Below are 12558 nucleotides of genomic sequence, written 5' to 3'. Positions count from 1 at the left end.
ATCAAAATCAAGTTTACTAATTTCCTCGGTTCCCTCAGCTTCTCTCTGTTGAGTTATTCCTGATACAAAAGAAAACATATTCTGGTCTTAACTCTTCTACAGTCTCATTTAACAAACATGTACAGAGCACCTGCTATACCACAGGTATATACTAGACTCTGAGATAACAAAGATCAATGAAACAAAACCTCCGGTTTTGTTGAGGTACAACGAAGTCCCTAAGTTGCATGTTTCTATACAACACATATTAAAAAAGAAATGTCTTTTGAAGGACTGCATCCCTATTTTTTCTTGAACCCAGAAAAATGGTACAAACTTTATATGAGCTGTTCTTTTTTTATCCATTTTATTTTTTGTTATTTTATTTTATTTTATTAGTGTTCCAAGATTCATTGTTTATGCACCACATCCAGTGCTCCATGCAATACGTGCCTTCCTTAATACCCACCACCAGGCTCACCCAACCCCCCACCACTCCTTCCCCTCCAAATCCCTCAGTTTCTTTCTCAGAGTCCACAGTCTCTAGCTGTTCTAACATAATCAAGATTCATCCAAGCATACAAAGACACAAAACTATAATAAACCTTGTGTCTGCAACTCAGAAGCCATCCTTGAAGAATTCCTATTCAGGCCAAAGGTTTAGATATGATAAGGAGAGTGAGTGAAGGTATACAATTGGAAAGATCTCTGGAATGAGCAAGATCAGAGCCACAGGCCTCTGCTCTCCCCACACGCATCAGAGCTTGAAAAAGAATGCAGATTAAATCATTTCTCTTTTACCCACTGACCCTCTGCTTGCCCATGGAATGATCAGCTATGACTCTAGCCAGAAACCTAAGTAAGCAACCCAGAGCCCTATCAGTGCACATGAATTAAAAAAAAAAAAAAAAAAAAAGTATTGGGACAAAGTTTGCACTTGAAAACAAACAACTGAAAAATCACCTCTGACAACCAGAGGTAACATAACTTATTTTTGCACAATCACAGTAAATTAATTGTTTGAGCAGAAGGAAAAAAGAACTTTACTGTATATACTTGAAAGATACAACCAATAATAATATGAAATTCTAGCTCCCAACCACGGCTTTCAATATTCTTTGGAGAAACACATTTGCTTTTAATTATAGGAGTGGTTGGAGCTTGGAAACTCAAACTTGGTTTACAATTTCAGCACTTTAGTTCACAGAAAATACCCTGGCAGTTTTTTGGGTTTTTTTGTTTTTTTTTTTTCTTAACAAAAAATCACCATAATGAATTATCCCCAGATTTTTAGATAAATAGGGTGTAGTAAATATGAACAATTTTTTATATTGATGTTATTTGATATTTAAAAAGTAACAGGAATACTATCCCCTATGACCAGCAAAATGACTTACAATTATTACTTTTTGATCCTCATGCCTACTGCAGAGCCAGCACTATTTAATAAATTTAAGCCAAGCTAATCTTTGCATATTTAATGATTAAATAGGAAGGCAAAATAAATCTAATGATACCAATGGGTATTTATTCTCATTCTCCATGTTGTTCTAATAAAATATAATGCACTGAACCAAGCAACAACCAATAACATAATTTGTTTCACTGTTTAGCAAATTCATCTAAAGTCTAGAAAGCTTAGTTGCCTATCTTTAATAAATATTTCAGTTTCCTAACTAATTAAATCTCTTTATCTAATAAATAGTCCCAGAGAAGGAAGGTAGAAATGGGTCAGTTAACTTGAGGGACAACCAGATATCAATATAAAAATGTATGTAAATCATGGCCTAAGTTAAACCAAATAGCTCAACATGTAAGACCCAAGTTAAGATCTTTAAAAATCTAATTAGGAAAAGAGGACATTTGGGTTACAAGTCCCTTCAGGGCTATGTATATAAGATAAAACTGAATTCCAGTTAGCATTATACCGCTAAGAATTGTATCTCTATTAAGAATTATATCTCTAATTATATCTCTAATATCCTCTAGGCCATGAATATGCTGCTCTATCTCAAGAATAGCTATAGCTAGCTATTATGAAAAAAAAATCACAAGGGATTCAAAAGGGTAATAATAATAAGTGAATATTTTAAATGAAGAAAACTACTCACCCTCCACCACCACCCCACCACCCCAAATAAAGCAAGCAAGAAAACAAATACGTAAACCTCAATCTCACTAGTATATTGTGTCTGGGTTACTGCCAAGTATCCCAAATGACATTTGATATTTTGTGTTTTTGGCTGAGTGACACTAGAATGTCTTTGAGGGGAGGAGGAGGGAGAAAGGAACTCAGAAAACAGAGAACAAGAGCTTTCCAGAGTCTAGCTATGTGATTTCTAGTTGATTATCAAAACAACACTGGAAGCAGTTCAATGAAAATGCAACACAGAGGTAGTAGCCTAAAGTACAGCCCAGGGAAGGCCAGGCTTGGAATGTTTTAGGCATATGCTAGAAACCCTAATCTCTTACCCATCAGCAGACAGAGCAACATGTGCCTATACCATAGCACTGAACACAGATTTGTATCAAGAAACACTCTCTAATCTCTGATAATTCATAGCACATTACATGCTTTCCTTCAAGAGGGAAGAGAGGGGATTACCCTAAGTCAGAAGATGGTGCCTCAAATGTGAAAGCAGATGAAATCAGGAATCTCCCCAAACTTGGCTCAGCACGTTAAAATTAGTCACTGTCTATAAAGAAACTGCCAAGACTGCTGAGGATGTGAAAGTTAATACTATCCTGATGTAAACTGCCAGTCGGTACTGTCTTGCCACTCCTCCCAGAAAGCTTTGCTCTAATGCTGATTTCTACCAGAGTTTTTGGTTTTGGAACAGAAATTTAGTCTGAAATTGCCCATTCTCTAGCAGACTTCCTTACTGAGAGGTGTCTAGTTAGTGCATTGATTCAGCTTTTTTTTTTTTCCACTTCTGAAATGGCTAGATTTCTCCCTGGCCTTATGCATATGATTGCTATGAGGTAAAGCATATAAGCTGTTTGTTGTTTGGTTTTGACCAGGATGAAAGCTCAATTTTATGTGATTCTTGTTCTTTTTGTGACAGAACATTTTATACGGTCCTGTCAGTAATAGAAACAATGAAGGTAAATCATTATGGAAAGTAAATATGAGAGAACAATCTTTCTAAAAGGCACATCAACAAATAATTCATAAATGACTACAAAATCATTACCTCTGCTCTCTGGGTTCTGGGAAAAGCGGTTGATTTTTCTATGGCATAAACATCCACGAGGTAAAGACATGCTCCTTGCTCCCGGTCCAGAATGGCTGCAGTCTGAATTATGCCAGTCTGTCGTCCAATAGTAAAGAGGCGTCCAACTGTTTTTTCTTCACAACGAACTGAAACAATATAATACTCCACTGGGGCTTCAGATCCTCTAGGGCTAGCTGCTTCTATGGATATTACGTTGGTACCAATGGGTTCACCTTCCTTCAAAATAGTTATATATTTGGGTTGAGTAAAAACAGGTCCATCAAGGCCCTGAAGAATTATGGTCAATTCAGTGGTTGATTTCCTCCTTTCAGGGCCAAGGTCTGTTGCTGAAACTATGAGGTTATAGATCAGCTGAGAAGGCACCAGTGCTGAAGCCACTCTCAGGTCTCCACTATAACGATCCACAATGAAGGTGTCTGTGTCCCCATTGATGATCTCATACTCCACTTCTCCGTTTGCCCCTTCATCTGGGTCTGCAGCCATTATCGTTGTCAGAACAGAACCAATCACAGCTGAAGGGTCTGCAGCAAGGGCATTTTGTGATATAAACATTGGAACGTTGTCATTGAGGTCTGTGACCAAGATGGTCACATTTTTCAAAGCATAGCGTCTCGTTTCTATAGGCACGGCTTGATCATTGGCTTTTACGGTTAACTCAAAGAGATTGGCAAATTCCCGATCTATTTCAGCATTAGTATATATAGTGCCTTTGACTTCATCTATGCCAAAGTGGTTGCCCCTGGGCATCTGTTGAATGATTGTATAGGAGAGTTGCCCATTAATGTCTGCATCAGGGTCATGTGCAGTCACTGAAATGACAGATGTTCCAATAGGAATGTTCTCAACAATGGACTTGAAAATATCCCCAGGAGGAAAGCTAGGAGGATTGTCATTAAAGTCCCTCACATGTATAACCACTGACATTGTAGACGAACGAGGAGGCCTTCCTTGGTCTTTTGCTGTTATATTTAATTTGTACAAAGACTGTGTCTCAAAGTCCAATTTTTTGGCAAGGAAAATACTCCCAGTGTTTGGGCTGATGCTAAAAGTTCCATGGTTGTTAGTTCCAGTGATACTATAATGTAAATCAGCATTGTCACCTGAATCTGAATCAGTTGCAGTAACAGAGGACACGAGTTCACCAATTCTCATGTTTTCCAAAACATCAACAAACAGCGTTGATTTAGGGAAAGAAGGGGTATTGTCATTTTCATCTAAAATATCAATATTTAAGGTACAGGTGGAGTTGAGGGAGACTGCACCTGAATCCACTGCTTGAATTACAAGGGAATAGGCAGGTGTTGCTTCATAGTCTAATTTGCCCACTAGTGTCACCTGACCAGAGGTACTGTCTATAGCAAACTGTCTTTCTTCATTTCCTTTCATTACAGAATAATGAATAAGTCCATTATTACCTTCATCGACATCTGAGGCAGATACTCTTAAAACTTGTGTCAGGTTGGCTGCTGACTCTGATATGGTGGCTTGGTAAAAGTCTTTTAAAAATTTGGGAGCATTATCATTTATGTCCTTCATGTAAACATGCACTGTGGCCTGATCCTTGAGAGGCTGAGGGAGCCCCTGATCTGTTGCAATGACTGTAAAGCTAAACACTGCAGTCCCTCTCTGTCTCATAAGAGACTCCCTGTCAAACTGACGAGTATTTGTAATTTCCCCACTAACAGCATGCAACTCAAAATCTGGCTGCACCATTTCAAAGGAATACCTTACTTCTCCATTTGGCCCAAAGTCTTTATCTATAGCATTTACTTTGCCCACCAATGACCCAGCTTTCTGCTCCTCTTCAAAATAAAACGTGTAATTGGTACTGTTAAAAAGAGGCCTGTTATCATTTACATCTTCTAAAATTACAGTAACATTCACAGTAGCACTAAGGGGTTCCACTGCTCTGTCAGAAGCAACAACCAGTAAAACATATCTGTCTTGAAGTTCACGGTCCAGTTCACTTTTTATATACAATTGACCATCTGGGAATATGCCAAAAGCATCCCCTGTATTTCCTTCAGCAATGCTGTATGCAATTTCACCATTTGCTCCTGAATCCTTATCAAAAGCTTGCACTTTAAAGAATCGAGAATTCACGGGCTCTGACTCAGAAAGGGTGACCTCATAAGAAAGTTGATCAAACACTGGTGGGTTGTCATTTACATCATGGACATAAACGGTTAAGATGAAACTAGAGGAGAGCTGTGGGACACCCATATCAGATGCCAAGATCTCTATTTGGTAGGAACCAGCATGAACATCCAGGGGTCCTAGCAAACTAATATTACCATTCTTTTCATCGATAGTAAACAGGTTCTTGGGGTTTTGCTTCAGGCTATAGAGTACCATGCCATTGACACCTTCATCAGGGTCCACAGCTTTGGCTTGGAAAATGCTGTGACCGGCCTGCCAATTCTCCACCACGTTTACGCTCTCTACAGCCTGAAGGAAATGGGGAGAGTTGTCATTCAAATCCTTAACAGTTATGTTAACCATAGTGTCTCCAGTCACTGTGCCCCCACTGGCCACTACTTTCAGCTGATAAAAGGATTGCTCTTCTCTGTCAATCACACTCGCTGTGGTAAGGTGCCCAGTGACCTGGTTGATAGCAAACATACCTTTCTGGTCCCCAGTAGTAATGAGATAACTGATGTTGGAATTGAGATCCATGGTGGATGCAGACACACTACCCACATGATATCCCAGAGCCACATTCTCAAAGACCACGAAGCTGTAGGCAGCCTGGCTGAATACAGGTGGGTTGTCTTGAGTGTCCAGTACCGTGATGGTTACTATTGCCTGGTTGGGAGACTGTAAATTGCCACCATCAGTAGCCACTATTTGCAACTGGTAGGCTGTTTTTTCTTCTCTGTCTAGGGCCATTCTGGTAGAAATAACCCCACTTTGAGCATTGACTTGAAACCGAGACCTGTCCCCAGCGGATATACTGTATTTGATAGTTCCATTGAGACCCAAGTCTGGGTCAGTGGCAGATACTGTAGTGATGTAACTTCCTCCAGGCTCATTCTCCTGAATATGAGCAAAGTATTGGATTGGGTAAAACACAGGACTGTTGTCATTCACATCCAGGAGACTCACATTTATGCGAACCATTGATGACTGGGGAGGGGAGCCCAGATCCATGGCTAGAACCAACAGGGAATGGAAAGCTTGCTCCTCTCTGTCCAAGGAGGCGATAGTACTCAACCTTCCAGACACAGGATCCAGCCGGAAGGATCTCTGGTCAGTCTCGGCCTCTTGCAGGGAGAAGCGCACTGTCCCATTGTCACCCAGGTCTCTATCAGTTGCCCTAAGCACCAGTAGTTCTGTCCCTGTTGGGGCATTCTCAACCACAGACACATCATACCCTTCTGGCTGGCTAAATACTGGCTTTTCATCATTAACATCCAGGAGAGTTACTACAAGCTGGGCATAGGAAAACTTGGGGTGAACCCCCTGGTCCCGAGCACTGATGTTCAATACGATCTGAGAAGCCAGTTCACGGTCCAAGCCCCCGGCAACTCCAGTGGTCACCAGGCCGCTGTGTTCACTGATGTGGAACCAACCTAGTCCATTGCCAGAGACGATGCTGTAACGCAGATTAGCATTGAGACCAGAGTCGCCATCAGTGGCAGACACTCCACTCACATAGCTTCCCGGGGGCGCCTCCTCGCTCAGGTTCACTCTGTACACTTGCTGTGCAAAGACAGGAGGGTGGTCATTGATGTCATTTACGAAAATCACAAGGCTTGCCACAGAAGAACGCGCCTGGACCGCTGCGCCAGGGGGCGCCCCGTAGTTATCAGAGACCGAAACTGTGAGGTTGTAAGAAGGGATGCGCTCGCGGTCTAGGGCGCTGGCCACTTTGATGAGGCTCAGATTCGGCACTTTGCTGCTCTGCACCTCAAAGTGGCGCTGCTCATTGCCCCCTAGAATCTGCACAGAAATATTCCCGTTGGCCGCGGGTGAGTCTGCGTCCGTCACAGTGAGCAGAGCCACTACAGTGCCCACTTGAGCGTTCTCATCTACAGAGGCATAGCGCGAGGTGGCCGGGAAGTAGCGGAATTTCACCACGGGGTCATTGTCGTTGACATCTAGAAGCTGAATGAGCGCTTCGGCACGCCCAGTAAGGGAAGGCACGCCTCGGTCCATAGCCTGCACGGTAAGCGAGTACTGACGCCTGGCCTCGAAGTCCAGGGGCTCCCGCACGGTGATAAGCCCCGTTTCTGGGTCCATTTGGAAGGGAGTCCCCTCGTCCTGCAGTCTATAGCGGATGTCCGCATTGGTGCCCTCGTCCGCGTCCGCCGCCGCCACCTGGAGGACGCTGGAGCCCACCGCGGCGTCCTCAGGCACCCCCGCCTGGTAGTGGGAACTGCCAAAAACTGGGGGGTTGTCATTTATGTCTTGCACAGTCACGTTTACCTGCAGGTAGCCCCGCCGCTTCGGCTCACCCTTGTCCTCCACTTCCACCAATAGCTGGTACTGCGGTGTGACCTCGCGGTCCAGCCCGCCCTTGGACACCAGATGCAGAAACGCACCCTCGCCGCTCGGGTTCAGGGTGATATCCAGGCGGAAGCGACCCGCCTCGTTACCCTGGATGATGCGGTAAGAGCGATGGTCCACACCATTGGAGCCGATGTCCGAGTCGGTGGCCGTATCCAAGATGACTTGGCGCCCGCTGCTACTGTCCTCCTTGAAAGTGACCACGATGGAGGGATCGGGGAAGACGGGGGCGTTGTCATTGAGGTCCCGCACAAGCACTCGCACTTCGGTGGGGTAGGTGGGAGAGCTGGAAAGGACCACCAGATTGATCACGTCGCTGGGCAAGCTCTCGCGGTCGATGGTGGCGGTGGTGTAGAGGGCCCCGGTGCTGCTGTTTATGGCAAACAGGGCGTGGCTTTCGCTGAGCCGGTAGGTGAAGCCGGGGCGCGTCTGGATGGTGCCCACCAGCGTGCCGGGAGGTTGCTCCTCCAGCACTTGGAACACCTGGCGCTGTTCGGCCCCGCTGACCTGGGCCGGCCCAGGGAGCTGTGATAGCAGCCAAAAGACTCGAAGGAGCTGAAATACTGATAGAGGGGGCAGCTGGAGCCATGGGCGTCCAGGAGCCCTGTCTGCTAAGTCCATGGTCCTGGTTCCCTGGAACGGTGTGATAAAAAGAAGGAAGAGTGAAGCAAAAAAAAATAACAGCAGGGATTAAGTAGCCCCAGCAAAAAGTGCAGCCGATGGCTCTCAGAGCTCTGCTATTTCAAAGAACCTCCAGCCCAGCAGAAGCAAATCGCGTCAGAGAAAGGCTCCAGGTAGCCATTTGGACTTACAGTACGAGAGAGATGCCCGGGCGAAAAGCCGCAAGGAATTCCGCGGGACACTCCTGTGCGCTGATGAATTCCCAGAAAAGTTTCTCCAACCTCCTACATTTTCCCCCTTCACTTTGTTTTTTGAATCCAGAGTCTGAGCGTTTTCGCCTGGGTGGGTGTGGATTGGGAGCGGTTGCCTGTATTTAAGGTATATGAGGAATCATTGCAAACAATTGTCTCCAGAAACTTTAGAACTTACCACGGCGAAGAAACTGAAGAGGGAAGAACGAACCTCGGCAGAGATGTGTGGCAAGAACAATTGCGCACAGGAGAGGGGGCGGTGCGACCCGGGAGATTATAGAATTCCTTTCCCAAAAGCTGAAGACGAGGGATCTCCTCAAGTCCTCACTCCTCAATAACAAGGCTGCGAGGCCCCTTCGACACGGCTGCAGAAGTGGCCGCTGAGGCCCGGGCGCCGGCGTCTGCGCGCTGGCCGCTAGCGATTGCGTTCCAGGCGCTCGCGTTGGAGCTAGGGCTCCGGTACCCAGGAGCGCTCAGCTTCGTCCCTTCTCCTCCAGCCGCCGCCGCCGCCGCCGCCCCTGCTGCGGCTTCGAGCTGGTGGTCGCGCGCAGGCACCATCCAGGGCTCTTCAGCATTTTTGTTTTGGTTTTGGTTTTTTACCTCTGCCGAGGTGCCTGCAGTCTCATTATTTGTACATCCAAATCGAGTGCAGGTCCGTCCCCCTTTCTTCTCGGCCTCGCAGGGGTCGAGCAGGAACGGCGCGCGGTCCCCGAGTCCCCTCCCCTCACCATGCCAGGGGGATCGTTCTCCGGCGGCCCCCGTCAGAAGCCCACTCCAGTGCGCCTCGCCCCTGCCCACGTTATCTTTGCCTTTATTGTCCCGTGTCAGTTTCACTTTGTAATCCACAAGCCTTTTTGTTTGGGGCGGGGGTCGGTTGCTCCCCCTTTCTCCTTCGCGGTTGGCGGTGGAGGCGGGGAAGTCGGCGCGGGGCTGTGGCGGCGCCCGCGGCAGCTCCGGACGGCGCCTGTCAGCGCTCTCCTTCTCGCCTGCCCGGGATGAAGGTTGTACCGCTGTGGAGCCGGAGCTCAGCGAGCCGCTCTCAACCTCCGGCTGGTCCCTCACACTCCCCGCCTCTTCCCCGCTGCGCGCACACACACACACACACACACACACACGCACGCACGCACACACAGCGACCGTCGCTGAAACACAAACAGAGGGGGAGGGAAGACCGCGAGCTGGGGCAGGACTCAGAAACTTTGCTCGCTGCTCATTGATCCCCGCACTTTAGTTCGCCCGGACTCCCCCTAGCTCCCGGTCCTGTCACCTACTGCCCCTCCCTCTCCCCAGCCCCATTGGGCCGGAGCTGAGGCAGGCCCGCCTGGCGCTCCTACCGCGAGCGCTCTCCGGCTCTTTGAGCCTCCGACTGGCTTCTCGGGATGCTAATCACTCCAGCCTCCCGGAGGACTGTAGGCGGTCGGGTGTGGGAGCCCGGCGAGTCGGAGGCGCTGAGAAGGGGGATGATTTCTTTTTTTTTTTCTTTCTTTCTTTCTTTCTTTCTTTCTTTCTTTCTTTCTTTCTTTCTTTCTTTCTTTCTTTTTGGTCAAATCTTGGCCGGCGTCAGAGCAATAACAGCAAAAAGCTGCCACAGGATAGATGGGGGTGGGGTCAGGTTTGCAGATAAATAACTTTAGTGGCGGGGTCTGAAGGAAGACCGTTAGGTTGTTATGCTAGTAATAACTCAAGGGTAAGGGGGTCGAGAGAAATAAAAGAAAGGCGGGGGGTGAGGGTCTGTTAGAGCGGGGAGGAAGGATTAAGCAAAGCCTGTCTGGGAATGCACAGTGCAGATTTGCTTTAACCATTTCCTGCCTCCTCTCTTTCGATGGGAGGAGAGGGAGAGAGCTGTTGTACAATGCGACCCGACAGAATCCAAACAAAATCGCCCTCGTTCCTCCTTTGTCTACAGAATGAGTTCCTTGAAGCCCAGGGCGAGCCAGACTCTAAACTTGCACCCATTTGCCCCTTCCCCGCCCTTCTAGGTGACTAGGGGCACCAAGGCCTCAGTACCAATCCCACTTTGGATTTCCTATAGGAAAAGCCAAGGGAACTCAGTGTTTGTTTTGTTACCCTTCCCAAATGGATCCCAGGTGCCAGTAGCTAACCTTACAGTTTCAACAATAACAATGATAGGCCTTTGGAAAGATGGAAATCTTTTCCTGTCGCAACGTTTGGAATTTTGATCTCTGTTGGAGTATTTCCCCCTTGACATATTGCAGCCAAAGGAATCCTGATGAAGTTGTGTCTTTTTTTTTTTTTCTTTCTTTCTTTTCTCTCTCTCTCTCTTTTTTTTTTTCCTTTTTTTTGGGGGGGGGGTCTGGGGAAAGGATAGAAATGAGAAAAATAGAAATAAATAAAACGAAATTTAAAATTTTAAAATGCCCACATGCCACGTACTGCACTCGTGTTAATTCTGTTATTCACTGTAACTAATTTTTGTGGTGGCGTATACTGCTTCACTAAAGAAAAAAAAGTTACTGGGAATCAGGTGAGTATTATTTCCCCTTTAAGGGAAACCATTTAGAAAATACAAATTTAAGCCAAGGAATGCAAATATAGGGCATATGTCATACATTTCTGCCACAGTGACCCTACCAAATTTAAAACTTTGAGACCTGACATGATTCAGCTATGAGTAAATACTGCCCTCTGCTGTTCTCTGTCAGCCTTACACCTTTAATCGTCTGGTTTCTTGCTTAAAATTAAATACAGAGACTAAAAAGATCTGGTTATAAGGCTAATTCCTCCTTCTTGCCTAGGGATAGCGGCAAAGAAAAAAGCATCTTTAGGAATCTCCTAGTGCCTTTCCTTATAAAGGTAAAAAAAAAGTTTAAGAGCAATAGAGCAGATAGCAAATTCAAGTCCTCTGATGTAGACAGTCTGTAATTGGAGATTGATACATGGAAATCTGAAGACTATAACTGCCTTCACCAATTCCTTTGTTTAGGTTAGAGCACTAAAAAAAAAAATCACTTTTGCATATTCCACTACCATATATAATGACATATGTAGCATATATAATGAGTGAATTGGAAACAGACAAGAAAGTTAAATTACAACGTTTCTGACAAGAAAGATAAATTTCAACATTTTTGTATTTTTAGGACTTAAAACCTTTTTTAAAATATTGGAAGCTTTTCTTTTAAAAGAGAGACATTTTTTTTTCCAGACATTGAGAATTTATTAAGTACATTATGACACATCCCTCAATGCAACACCATCCTGCTTTAAGATTATATTTGCAAAGAATCTTGTATAGAAAGTTTCTTTCTGTAGTAAGTAATTATAGTACATTATTAGCTGAAAAATAGTGTACAACATTTTATACATAATATCTTAACTATTTAAAATCTTTTTTTTATTTTAATTTTGTTTTTTATAAACATATATTTTTATCCCCAGGGGTACAGGTCTGTGAATCGCCAGGTTTACACACTTCACAGCACTCACCATAGCACATACCCTCCCCAATGTCCATAACCCCACCTCCCCCTCCCAAATCCCCTCCCCCAATCAACCCTCAGTTTGTTTTGTGAGATTAAGAGTCACTTATGGTTTGTCTCCCTCCCAATCCCATCTTGTTTCATTTACTCTTCTCCTACCCCCTTAACCCCCCATGTTGCATCTCCTCTCCCTCATATCAGGGAGATCATATGATAGTTGTCTTTCTCCGATTGACTTATTTCGCTAAGCATGATACCCTCTAGTTCCATCCACGTCATCACAAATGGCAAGATTTCATTTCTTTTGATGGCTGCATAGTATTCCATTGTGTATATATACCACATCTTCTTTATCCATTCGTCTGTTGATGGACATCTAGGTTCTTTCCATAGTTTGGCTATTGTAGACATTGCTGCTATAAACATTCGGGTGCACGTGCCCCTTCGGATCACTACGTTTGTATCTTTAGGGTAAATACCCAGCAGTGCAATTGCTGGGTCATAGGGTAGTTCTATTTTCAA

At 45.2% G+C, this 12558-nt stretch overlaps 1 protein-coding gene across 2 annotated transcripts in view; it reads right to left on the bottom strand.

The window, feature by feature from the left end:
* The window catches only part of FAT4 (FAT atypical cadherin 4), a 180133-nt gene extending 171455 nt beyond the window's left edge, over positions 1-8678 (bottom strand). Inside the window, exons 1-2 of one of the 2 annotated variants that reach the window (XM_047718390.1) lie at positions 8537-8678; positions 3174-8357 (exon numbers count right to left, since the gene is read on the bottom strand). In XM_047718390.1, coding sequence (XP_047574346.1) covers positions 3174-8345 — 5172 coding nt within the window. In that variant the 5' untranslated portion in view covers positions 8346-8357; positions 8537-8678. Of the gene's footprint in view, positions 1-3173; positions 8367-8536 lie in introns of those variants that run through there. The other variant, XM_047718389.1, reaches the window with a different exon arrangement.
* Positions 8679-12558: the final 3880 nt, after the last annotated feature.

The sequence above is a fragment of the Lutra lutra genome, chromosome 2, assembly GCF_902655055.1.
Source record: "Lutra lutra chromosome 2, mLutLut1.2, whole genome shotgun sequence".
Taxonomy (NCBI): Eukaryota; Metazoa; Chordata; class Mammalia; order Carnivora; family Mustelidae; genus Lutra; species Lutra lutra.
Note: the sequence above shows the minus strand (reverse complement) of the source record. Positions and strands in the feature narration are given on the sequence as shown.